The sequence below is a fragment of the Mauremys mutica genome, chromosome 2 (assembly GCF_020497125.1).
Source record: "Mauremys mutica isolate MM-2020 ecotype Southern chromosome 2, ASM2049712v1, whole genome shotgun sequence".
NCBI lineage: Eukaryota > Metazoa > Chordata > Testudines > Geoemydidae > Mauremys > Mauremys mutica.
Window position 1 is genome coordinate 207,964,652 of NC_059073.1, and position 13,170 is coordinate 207,977,821.

The 13,170-nt window shown below is 42.2% G+C and overlaps 1 protein-coding gene across 3 annotated transcripts in view; it reads right to left on the reverse strand.

The window, feature by feature from the left end:
• GOLGA4 (golgin A4) overlaps positions 1-11,234 on the reverse strand; it is a 121,450-nt gene extending 110,216 nt beyond the window's left edge. Inside the window, exons 1-2 of one of the 3 annotated variants that reach the window (XM_045004619.1) lie at positions 10,893-11,234; positions 1,192-1,290 (exon numbers count right to left, since the gene is read on the reverse strand). In XM_045004619.1, coding sequence (XP_044860554.1) covers positions 1,192-1,290; positions 10,893-10,976 — 183 coding nt within the window. In that variant the 5' untranslated portion in view covers positions 10,977-11,234. The remainder of the gene's footprint in view (positions 1-1,191; positions 1,291-10,892) is intronic. The other 2 variants (XM_045004618.1, XM_045004620.1) reach the window with 2 other exon arrangements.
• Positions 11,235-13,170: the final 1,936 nt, after the last annotated feature.

The following is a 13,170-nucleotide window of genomic DNA, read 5'->3' on the forward strand; positions in this document are numbered from 1 at the left end:
ATAAATAACATCACCACATTGAATGCCTTACGCTTTCACTGTTTCACACACATATACTGTCAAGCTCCTATTAAGAAAATGCCTGAAAACGGGTGTCAGTCATTCAAAGCTGTGAGTAATGAAATTCATTAATAAGAAGTCAGCCAACAGATTTTCTACTTTTTGTACTGGTCATTGATGACATGGGTTCCAGTTGCCAACAATTCCTCTTTCATGTTGGAGTGAAATGGCTCTCATGAGGTAATGGGCTACCTCAACAGTTTGCATTAAGAGCCGAAGTACAGTTTTTCCTGAACGATTACAAAACTCCCCTTGATATCTTTAATAATTTAGCTTGGATGGCACTGGTTGCTGACATTTTGGAGCACATATGAACTGAAATTCTCTCTAGGGGGCAGCAGTGGATTATTCTGTCTATATTCAGTAAGGTAAACAAACTAATTGGAAAACTTTTAAATTAGTCTTTCAAAGCACAAAGGAAACTTGCAGTAATTTCCTCTTGTTTCAGGCTTCATTGAGGGAACCAAGGAATCAGGCAGGAATCATCAGAAACTTTTAAGTCAGCATCTTTTAGGGAAACATCAGATCTAGTTGTGGGACTATTTTCTTGATGATCTAATGACGCAAATAAGGTGGCAACAACCCCTCCAACTCACGAACCTATTGACTCAGCAGCACTGACGAGGCCATTTTCCTCCATGTACCATTAAGCACAGTTTCTCTTCGATGGTTGTGATAAAAATGAAATATTGCAATTGTCCACTGATCAAAACTGGCAGATTATTTCCTCAATTCAACCTCATCAGCAAGACCAGCTCAATTCAGTGTGATGGAGATGCATTTTTATATACACTCATCTTTCACAATTACAGCTCACTTTTTGAAATTTCAGTTACTTCAGTTATAGTTACAAAACATCACCTGCTTATGGTTAGAAGTCATGGAAAAGGTCACAACATTTCTCAGCCTTGAAGTGTTACCAGCTTGAAAAGTTAAGGAAGCCCTGCTTTACTGATATTAAAAATGCAGAGTTTAATTTGTATATACAGATGAGGTGTTGAAAATACTAATGAAGAGTTCTTAGATGAAAAGGTATTGTGTAAAGTGATCAATGTGATTATACACTTAGATATTTTGTAATACGCTACAGATAAAAAGTTTACGAAAAGAAAAACAGAGCTCTGAACTGACCTCTTTGTCTGGTGTTAAAGTGCCTTCATCAGATTGTTCTGTAAGTGAAGATGTTCTGCTCCTGTTGCCTGGTGGTGGGGGGGAAGATTTGGAGTGGGTCTGCATGGAGAAAGTGCACAAATCAGCAAGTAGTTTGAACTAATTCCACACACAATTCTCCAGTGTTGTAATATTTCAAATGACAACTATTAACTAAGTGCTCAATATAGCTTTGCTAAAGCATTCAATAAGATCTTCTTAAAAGGAAAAACACAGCTCTCCCAAGCACCTATATGACAGATCTTATCTTGACTCAAAGCCTATACCACAGAAAAGGCCACAATTCACAGGAATGGCCATACTGGGTATGACCAATGGTCCATCTAGCCCAGAATCCTGACTTCCAACAGTGGCCAATGCCAGCTGCTTCAGAGGAAATGACTAGAACAGGGCAATCATCAAGTGATCCATCCACACCCAGCTTCTGGCAGCTAGATGCTTAGGACACCCAGAACATAGGATTGCATCTCTGATCATCTTAGTTAACAGCCACTGATGGACCTATACACCATGAATTTATCTAATTCTTTTTTTAACCTAGTTATAGTTTTGGCCTTCACATCATCCCCCCAGAAACAAATTCCGCAGGCTGACTGTGCACTGTGTGAAGTATTACTTCCTACTGTTTATTTTAAACATGGTGTCCAATAATTTCATTGGGTGATCCCTAGTTTCTGTGTAATGTGAAGGTGTAAATAAGAAAGTGCTATTCACTTTCTCCAAAGCATTCATAATTTTATAGACCTCTATAATACCCCCCATTAGTTCTCTCTTTTCCAAGTTCCACAGTCCCCATCTTTTTAATCTCCCCCTCATATGTAAGCCATTCCATACCCCTAATCATTTTTGTTGCTCTTCTCTGTACCTTTTCCAATTCTAATATATCTTTTTTGAGATAGGGAAAGCAAATCAGCATGCAGTATTCACGGTATGGGTGTGCTATGGATTTATACAGTGGCATTATATTTTCTGTCTTAATACCTTTCTCTTTCCTAGTGATTCCTAACATTGCTACCTTTTTTGACAGCTGCCGCACTCTGAGCAGATGTTTTCAGAGCACTATCCACAATGACTCCAAGATTTCTTTCTTGAGTGGTAACCGCTAAATTAGACCCCATCTTTTTGTATGTATAGTTGGGATTATGTTTCCCAATGTGCATTCATAAACACTGAATTTCATCTGCCATTTTGTTGGCTAGTCACCCTGTTTTGTGAGATCCCTTTGTAACTCTGCAGTCTGCTTTGGACTTCACTGTCTTGAGTAATTTTGTATCATCTGCAAATTTTGCCATCCCTTTTTCCAGACCATTTACAAATATTCTGAACAGCCCTGGTCCCAATGCAGCTCCATAGGGGACACTACTATTTACATCTCTCCATTCTGAAAACTGAGCATTTATTCCTACCCTTTATTTACTGTCTTTTAACCAGTTACTGATCCATGCAAGGGCCTTCCCTCTTATCCCATGACTGCGTACTTCGCTTATTGGCCTTTGGTAAGGGACTTGTCATAGTCTTTCTGAAAGTCCAAGTACACAACATCAATTTTTTCCACCTGTTTGTTGACCTCCTCAAAGAATTCTAATAGGTTGGTGAGGCATGATTTCCATTTACAAAAGCCATGTTGACTCTTCCCCAACAAATGTTCATCTAGGAGTCTGATAATTTTGTTCTTTAATACAGTTTCAACCAATTTGCCTGGTACAGAAGTTAAGCTTACTAGCCTGTAATTGCCAGGATCGCCTCTGAAACTTTTTTTAAAAATTGGCATCACATTAGCTATTCCCCAGTCATCTAATACAGAAGCTGATTTAAGTGTTGGATTATATACCACGCTTAAGTAGCTGTGCAATTTCATACTGGAGTTCCTTCAGAACTCTTGGGTGAATACCTCCGGTCCTGGTGACTTATTAATGTTTAATTTATTAGTTTGTTTCAAAACCACCTGTACTGACACTTCAATATGAGACAGTTCCTCAGATCTGTCACCTAAAAATAATAGCTCGTGTGTCAGAATCTCTCTCACATCCCTTATAGCGAAGACAGATGCAAAGAATTCATTTAGCTTCTCCGCAACAACCTGGTCTTCCTTGAGTGCTCCTTTAGCACCTCAATCGTCCAGTGGCCCCACTGAGTGTTTGGCAAGTTTCCTTCTTCTGAAGTACTTAAAAAAAATTGCTGCCAGTTTTTGAGTCTTTGCCTAGTTGCTCTTCAAATTCTTTTTTGGCCTGCCTAATTATACTTTGACACTTGCCAGAGTTTATGCTCTTTTCTATTTTCCTCAGTAGGATTTGACTTCCAGTTTTTCAAGGATACTTTTTTTTGCCTCGAACCACTTTTAATCTGTTGTTTAGTCATGGTGGAACTGTTTTGGTCCTCTTACTATGCTTTTTAATTTGGGGTATGTATTTAATTTGAGTCTCTATGATGATATTTTTTTAAAAAGTTTTTATGCAGCTTGCAGGCATTTCATTCTTGTGATGGTACCTTTTCTCTTCCATTTAACTAGCATCCTAATTTTTAAGTAGTTCCCCTTCTGAAGTTAAATGCTACTGTGATGGACTTCTTTGATATTTTCCCTTCCAGAAGAATGTTAAATTTAATTATATTATGGTCACAATTATCAAGCAGTTCACCTCTGCGACCAGATCTTGTGATCCACTTAGGATCAAAAATTGCCTCTCTCTTTGTGGGTTTCAGGACTAGCTGCTCCATGAAGCAGTCATTAATGGTGTCTACAAACTTTATCTCGGCATCCTGTCCTAAGATGACATGTACCCAGTCAATATGAGAATAGCTGAAATCCCCCACAATTATTGAGTTTTCTATTCTTATAGCCTTCCTAATCTTCCAGAGAATTTCACACCATCACCATCCTAGTCAGGTGGTTGGTAGTATATTCTTACTGATATACTCTTAGCATGGAATTTCTATCCATAGAGATTCTATGGTACAGTTTGATTCATTTAAGATCTGTATTATATTTGGCTCTATGCATTCTTTCACATACAGTGCCACCCACCTCCTCCACCAGCACAAACTATACTGTCATTCCTATATATACACTGTACCCTGGTATTACAGGGTCCCATTGATCATCATCATATTACCAAGTTTCTGAGATATCAATATCTTCACTGAATACCAGGCACTCAAGTTCACCCTGCTCCAGGCAGTCCCAAGAACTTGCAGTGAGGCTACATTAGCTATTTTAATAATTTATAACCATCACTCACACTTAGTACTACAGATCTGAGGCCTGACAAATAGAGATGGTTTTTTAGTGTCATTACACAGTAGTTTTAGGATTAAAGGTTTGCATATTTTTTATATAAATAAAATATATAAAAAATAAATAAAATATATAAAAAAATCACACATACATACACGTATACATACACACACACACACACTTATTCATTCAATCATTTTGATGGGTAGTGTCTTGTGGTTCCCTTAACTTATGCGTTTAAAGGATCACAAATTCAAGTTTAAAGAGAGTTTCTGTGCCACTTGTATGAACACAGTTTTTAAAGGCAACTCATACTTTTTTCTGGATTTTGCAGGATTTATCTTTTAAGAAATATTAAAAAGTGTATTTTCCTCTCAATGTATATTTTTCCCATTCACGTTAATTAAGGCTGTGATATGAGATATTTATCATTTTTGAAATTTTTATTGGAATGTATTATTAATTTTCTGCAGCTTGAGATAACTTTGTTAGCTGAGTAACCCGACACATTATATGTTTAATATTCTACATGTGTAAATATATGCAAAAGTCTGGAAAGTACCCTATCATGTGGCTAACAACTCCAGAGAACTGCAAGTGCTGTAAAATTACTGAAATATACACTAATTCTAAGTAGCAAAGAAATCTTAAATTTCATGTGTAAATTAAACAGACTTTTTGGTTTACGCAATTATTAACTTTTGCCAACACAGTCAAAAATGAGTGGCTCAAAAGGAAGTTTCAAGGCTGGGGATGGGGATGACAAGGACATAATTAAACAAGAACATTTACAAAAAGCAAGAGAAAAACAAGCTGCACAAGGAAAAGTGAGCAGAAAAATTTAAGATAGTTTTTATGAAGTCAACAAAGTAAACAAACTTTATTGTACTGAATGGCTATAATCAAAAGAAAAATTTCACAACTTTTGCTGAGTCCTCTCTATGCCATAACCAACTCAGATGTAATTTATTAGTCTCACACACTCAAATATAAAATATCAATATGGACTAACTAAAATATTAAAATACCAAAAGCTCTATGCTATAGATAAAACTAATAAGATATCTCATTGTACATGTCTAACCTACTGTTGACAATATACCAAGAATTACAATTACTTTTGTCGCAAATTTATTGTTTGACTTCCAGAAACATGTGATGATAGTAGCATCATCTTGCTTTCAATACCTCTCTATACTTTCCAAATGGATGGCTCAGAAGAATCAGGCATTGAGTATTCGATGTTCTATGACACGGATAGTAAACTATCCACCCACCGAAAAGAAATAGTTATGTTCCCAGTAAAATCAGTCATTTTTAGAAAGCAGAAGGAGTTTAATGTTTTGTATGTATAAAGACCTGGCACAATTCTAGTCTAACTCTGTAGTATGATGGGAAAGAGTAATAAATAATTGTACCCTGCCTATCAGTTGCCTGAGAACAGCTAATATAGAAGAGTTGATAGATAATAGCCTACATGTGAAATAACAAACCAAATACAATGGATTATTCCAATTTCTGGCACAGCCATGAGTACCGCCATTACCAAATAAGTAGGATATTCTCATCTCAGAATAAAAACTGCTAGAAAGTCAAACACATCATTTAGTATCAAATGACCATGCAACCATGGAGGCAATAGATGTTGCTGAGAAATTGAGCTCCAAAGACTTTAAGATATTTACTCTTCATAGAGAATGAAAAAATCTACTCACCCATTGCAAATATAAAGTTTCCCCAAGCTAGTGCAAAAAAAAAAAAAAAGCGCTAAAGAAAAAGTTTTCTGGTCCTTATGAATGCAAAAATAATCTTTCAAACACGAACCAAGTGTTATCTGATGCAGTGCTTGTCTTACTTGTCTACAGACAATACTCCAGCGTCCCCACTGCTTCTAATAAGTTTCTCAAGTTTCAGAAGACTGTAACTAACCAAAGTCTGGTTAGTTTTTGCTGCTGTGTTCAGAACCATGGTCAGTTTCATTCTAATGCTGCTCTTGAAAACTAGAAGGAGCAGCTGCAGAGCAAGGTACTGAATCTAGTCACTGGACAGGAGGATCCTCAGGCTTGGGAAGGAGCAGAATATGGAAACCAGCAGCAGGGTCTGGAAAGGGAAGAAGAACAGCAAGAGCATGTTCCTTCTCCCTTTCTGCAGCCAGAGAGTTTGGGGGAAAGGAAGGGGGACTTGGGGAGCAGAGGAAATTTGGAGTCTCCAAGTTGAGACACCTGACACCTACTAGCTAGCAACTCTTACAGAAGATGAAGCTGCAAAGCAAAGCCCAGGAACAGTAATAGGTTCTTACCTAGTCATTGTACCTGAATAAGTGGCATTAGCCTATCAATCTTGGGCCAGAACATTTAGTCCTCTAGCTTCCAGTGACTGGTAAAATCACCAAGCCTTAACTGCAAGGTGAGAAGATGTGTGCGTGGTGGGAGAGTAAATGGAGTAGAGACAGACTGGAGAAAGATTACATAGTGTAAGAAGTAAAGACAATATACCAAAAAAAGAAAAAGCAGACAGTGAAAACAGCCCAAGAAAAGATGCACCATGACAGGATATAAGAAAAGAGTGAAAGTGAGTGAAGCCATGAAGGGGAAGAAAATCTAAAGCAACAGATGTTGTAAGTTTCTTTCTTTTGTTTTTAATTGTCTTGAATAGAAAATTGATTGACATAATATAATCAAATTAACTGCTTGCAGTTATTTTATTCCTTTAAATTACAAGGAGAGTGGGGGAGGAAAAAATACTTTTCACTCTGACTGGGAGAGCTTGTGTAAATTTTTGAGGGCTGATGCCATTTCTTTTGATTTATGTCATTTGCTTTCATTGTCCAAGTTGTATGAAATGTAGAGTTAGCAGATTAGTCAATTCCAGTTTTATTCAAAGTCAAATTTCTCTCTGATTTCACACACTAACACAGTGGTGCAATTTTGGAGTTGTCAGCGTTGCAGGATAACGTTTAAAACTAAACACGTCTGTTTTCATTGTGGGGTTTGGGGTTTTTAATTCATTTCAAAGTGACAATATAGTATATCAGATCACTGACAGATCAGAAACTGACAGGTGGAACAAATCAAAGTTATTTAACTTAGTTTAAACTGTTTGATTCAGTTTCACAAGATTTGCCAATGAATAGTTCAGAGAAATAAAGCCAGACTGTACATTATGCTAGTGAAAAAATCACCACCACACTCAGGCACAAATTTATCCACAACATTGATTCACAATAAGTACTGATTCCTCAATACATACTGACTGTCCCAAACTAAATAGGGTAAAATTTTCAGTGTGATGCACAATGATTTAGCTGAAACATAAACTGAAGTGTTATAGCTAAATCAGTCTATAATTTATTGAAAACATGCATAAAAATATATTGCCTCAGATCTATCACTGATGAAAGCAATCCTTTACCACTACAAAACTGTGAAGAGACCCATAACTAATGGCATATGAAAGAATTTAAAATGAAATGTGATAATTCACTATGGGCTTGGCTACACTTGAAAGTTACAGCGCTGGTCGTGCAGCTGTGCAGGGCCAGCGCTGGTGTGTGGCCACACTCACAGCTACCAGCGCTGGTGTGTGGCCACATCTGCAGCATTTACAGCGCTGTTGGGAGTGCTACATTATGGGCAGCTATCCCAGCATTCAAGTGGCAACAACGTGCTTTTCAAAAGAGGGGGGTGGAGGGTGGTGTACTGTGACAGGGAGCGGGGAAGATAGAGAGAGTGGATTTTTTGAGCCAACACTGTGTGTTAGCTTCCCTGGATTGAAAAATCATAAAATGTTTGCGAGCCCTTAGTCTTAACTCTTAATTGCAAACAGCCTGCCTCCAACACGGACTCCCCACTGTTTCACTCACTCCCTGTGGTGTACTGTGACAGGGAGCGGGGAAGATAGAGAGAGTGGATTTTTGGAGCCAACACTGTGTGTTAGCTTCCCTGGATTGAAAAATCACAAAATGTTCGCAAACCCTTAGTCTTAATTGCAAACAGCCTGCATCCAACGCTGTTTCTCTGTCAAGCAAACTGCTTGCCTCTCATTTGATCGTTCATAGCCAGGTACAGATAGCTCCTGTTTGCTGTGATCAGTGTTTGTTTTTTAGATATGGAGTTCACAACAAAACAAAGAGAGGCTGCATAACAAAACAAAGGAAGTAATTTAGTTAAAAGCATTCTGGGATATCTCCTTATTCCCTGGAGGCCAATAAAAGCACTGGTGTGTGTCCACACTTGATGAGCAGCGCTGGATCACCAGCACTGCAATCGCTACACCCCAACCTGGCCAGGTGTACAGCCAGCGCTGCAGCCAGGGAGTTGCAGCGCTGGATGTGCCTTGCAGGTGTGGACGGTTACTAATTGCAGCGCTGGAAAGCCTCTACCAGCGCTGCAACTTGCAAGTGTAGCCAAGCCCTATACAACCTTATAAAGATCTTGTTTACAACTCTCAACAGAAAGATCATTCCTACTTGAAGAATCAGCATCTTGGATGAAATTGAGTATAAATATACATACGCAAAATACTTACTAGAAGTTGCTCATTCTGCACAGCCTATCATGTACTTAATGATTTTGTTTAGTTTTGCCCTTTAAGTTACTGCCGTCTGTGACAAGTGTACCTTCTATATTATTATAATTTATAAATAGCTGTTGCATGCAATCCCTAAATTCCAGTAATAACTTTACCTTTACTGAAGTACATATTGGACAAAAAAAATGTCAAGTTGTTTAATCTGCAAGAGAATGTAATAAATGTCCACGGATTCCAGATATTCTATATGTAAAAATTCAAGTATAATCCAAGAGTATTTTACGATCTTAGTAATATTACCAGCAACTTAAATAACCAAGAAGGACCAATTTCTAAGATTAAGTAACCAAATGGTCTCTCAAGTGTAGGCGGGTTTTTTTGTGTTTTTTTTCTTAATTTCTTTAAAGTTAAAAGCAGCATGGGAGAAGAGTAGGGCGACCAGATAGCAAGTGAGAAAAATCAAGAAAAAGCCCTGAATATCGGGACTGTCCCTATAAAATCAGGACATCTGGTCACCCTAGAGAAGAGAGACTTCCAGGAATACACTGGGGGCAGGGGGGAAAAAAAAATCCAAAAAGCATGAAGTTCAAGATTTGGTAGGGGGTGAAGACATTAGTTTTTAAATAGCTAATGATTCTTTCATTTATAAAATATTGTTCAACATTAAGATGCAGTCAGACAAAAGTAATTCACTATAGTTTAGATGTCATTAGCAGCTTATATTGAAATTTAATCACCTCTAAAGATGGTTATTGGCAGAATATACTATTATATTATAAGTGTGACAAAGATAACCAATGACCGCAAGCTGAACTGTGAGATCTGATGTAAACTAAAATGTTATATCACATGAAATTCTTTAAACGCTAAAAATTCAATAGCTTTATCACCCACATTATTCTCGCTAACCTGACAACTAAAAATTTTTTGTATGAATACTGAACAAGAAGATTACTTCTAGAAACTGAGTTAACATGAAAATCAGTTCTCAGCAGTCTCTAGAAGACTTGAGGAGCATCACACAATTTAGCATAATTCAGCATGACTGGCATGGCCTATTTAAGGCTATAACAGCAGATGTTGTATGTTGGGGGGGTGGGGGAAGGAAATTTTTCACTGTGCCTACCTTGCACGGTGCCCAAGTAAAGATCTTGGTGTCTCACTTTCAAAAGCACCAAGTTCACAGACTTATTTTTAAAGCACACTGCACATCTTTCCTGGGAAATAACTGATTTGTCTGGGGGCAACAGTTTGCTCACTTTGTAAGAGCAAAAAACAGAGCACAAAGGTTAATGTGCTATATATAGAGCTCTATATAATTTCTCAGGACTTCAATAGGAGTCCTGCCTGAATAAGAACTAGTTTATTTTTCTGACCGCCAAAGCACAACTTGTATAATGACTTTGTGGTTTATCTGATTTCTCTTTTAATCCAAGATCCAAAATCATACCAAGAAGTAGAGATCTGGGTATTTTATGTCCTATATTAAAGCCGGGACAGAGAGAGCAAGAAATAAAGTTAGAGAAGAAGTGCCCTGTCCCCTGAAGCGCTGCAGGAAGTTATAACACGTCTTTGCGATAATAAATGTGAGTTTCCAACCAGGGAAAGGAACTAATGAAGGTGTCGAGGGGGGGAGGTGTCACTGATATAAAAGGAGTCAGTCGTGAGCACGCAGCTCTGACAGACCCACAGCGCGATGCCGGGGCTGCCTCCTCCAGAGGTTGCAGAGAAACTGGGACGAGAGCGCCCCGCCCCTCTGCCTGCCGGTGACGAGTGACACCCCGGACGGCAGCGGGGTTATCACCGCACCGAGGGGAGCCGAGCCCCGCTGCTTCATCCCCTTCCGAGCCCCCTGGACTCGCGGGGGGCTGAGGAGGCGCAGGGCCCCGGCGCGCGGTACCTGCGGCTGCTGGGGCGCCCGCCCCCCGGGGCTCCGCGGCTGCGTTTGCTCCTCGACGATTTTCTGCCTCAGTTTCTTGAACATGGCGGCGGCGGCGGCGGCCCCCCGGGGAGGAGGGGGGGGGCGGCAAGGGGAACGCGGGGAGCCGCTGACTCCGGGACGGGGCGTCAGTCTCCCTCCCCTCCTCCCGCGCCCCCTCCCCTCTCCCGGCGGCCTGGGGCTCAGGGGTGGGTGGGAGCCGAGCTCCTCCCGCGAGCGCTGGTAACTCCGCTGCCCGGATCAGCCACCGCCGCTTCACCTCCGCTCCTTCCGGGATCCCCCCTCCCCAGCAGGTGAACGGAAGAGCCACTGCGCCTGCGCGGCCAACGTGGAGCTGAGACGACGGGACGCTACGGCAAGGAGCGAGGGACAAACCGCCTGGGGGCATTCCCCGTGCCCCAGCCCTGCTAGTGTCATTCCCAAAGGGGCGGGCGCGCCTTGCCCAGCAATGAGCGGGTCAAGGGCAGAGGCAGCCGCTCTGCAGCTCAGTCCCTACTTCTCTCTGCCCTGAGCAACGCCCTAGGAAATGCCCTTTAGGAACCGGTTCTACCTGAGCCCCTTGGAAAAGAGAATCTGGACTAGATGGGATTTAATCCGCCTCCCCGCCCCCTTCAGTTTCTAGGACAATGGGCAACGCCCTCCTCGCGGACGCGTCCAATCCACCCGCATAGATAGCTGAGGACCTCCCTTCCCGACAGCTGACCGTCCCTTCAGCCCATAAGGGCCCTGCATTCCACGGGCACGTGGCGTCCCCTCCCTTTTATTGTTGAAAACGAGAAATAGGCAGGAAACTGATGTTCTAGAAATAGTTACACCAAAGGAATCGGCTCCACAGCACTTGCCTTTTCCTTTGTTGATCACTGTGAGTGTCACTCATCTTGGATTTTTATCACACAGGTTTTGGCCACATTTAGGTAGACTGAGCGCAATACCCACCCAGTTACTCTATATTTCCTGTATTTGGTGCCTAAATGTCCCAAGCCTTGTGCCTATTGATACAAGAAACACTTTGTCTCCTCTCTGTCCGCAATGATGGGATGCTGATGCAACCATGCAATTTTATGCCCAACTCCAAACTTTGTGGTGTGCTCTTTTAAAAATAAGCTTTGCATTATATGTTTTGACAGAGTTATCTCTATATTTCCTGGACATGTAGCTGATCACACTTCTCATTCCTCAACCACAAATGGACTTCCAAAAACGTCTGCAGAAATCTTGATGCTTCTGCCAGATTACAAACTGCTGTCATTTTTAACTAATCAAAAAAGAAAAAACTGATGGGAAACTGTTATTGTTTTCTGTGTATTTCATCTAAGAAGCTAGTCAAGAGAGGTTTGCAGCCTACAGGTAGTACCGGCCAGTGGAGCAAGGAGCCGGGCCCATGCTCCGCTTACACTGGGCCCCAAGACCCTGCCAGCCCACTGGCTTCCCCTGCCCATCATTTGCTCCTCTTGGCCTGCCCGCCAGCTGAGGGCTCCTCTCTGCCCCCTGGCCGGCCCCCAGTGCACCTCCAGCTCTGGGCAGGCTCTGATTCCCACCACCTGTGGGGCCCCGCCTGTCTCCCCGGAGCTGAGCCACCTGGGACTGGTGCAGAAGCCTGGCCAGTCTCTGGCAATCATGGGGGGACAACAGTGTGGGGGGCTTGGCTGGACCCTTCCAGGCAAGTGGGTCCTGAGGCAGCCTCGCGGGGGCAGACACTGCCCTGGCTGATCACACCACTCCTGAGTAGCCGTAGCGATTCTGTGCCCTGTGAGCAGCCACGGCTGTGCTGCAGGCCCAGCAGATACAGTTGCCTCCCAGCAGGGTCAGTGAGTGCAGCCAGGAGGCAGGGAGTGGGTCTCTGGGGAGGAGGGGCATCTGGGAGGGGTGCTGGGCTGTAAGAGGCAGGGAAGATCTGTGTGTGTATGGGCACTAGTGGAGCTGTGGCAGGGGGGCGCTGTGCAGGGCACTGTGCATTTGTAGGCGGCTCTGGGGGTGGGCGCTGGCCACAGGGAGTCAGGAGCAGGTGTTGGGCGGGGGAGCTGTGTGGCGTGGCATGGGCCCACTCCCAACAGGAAGGGGCATGCTGGCAGCGCAAGGCAGGCAGGACACTGAATCTGGCAACTGACGGTTTGTAAATAGTGCCCTGGCATTGGGCTGGGCGGAGCGGGCCCACCCCTGCCATGCCCTTGGCCATCCCCCTCGCTCTGGGGACCGATCTCCCCACACCTTGCTCCATTGCCCCCATAGGGGCCCACAA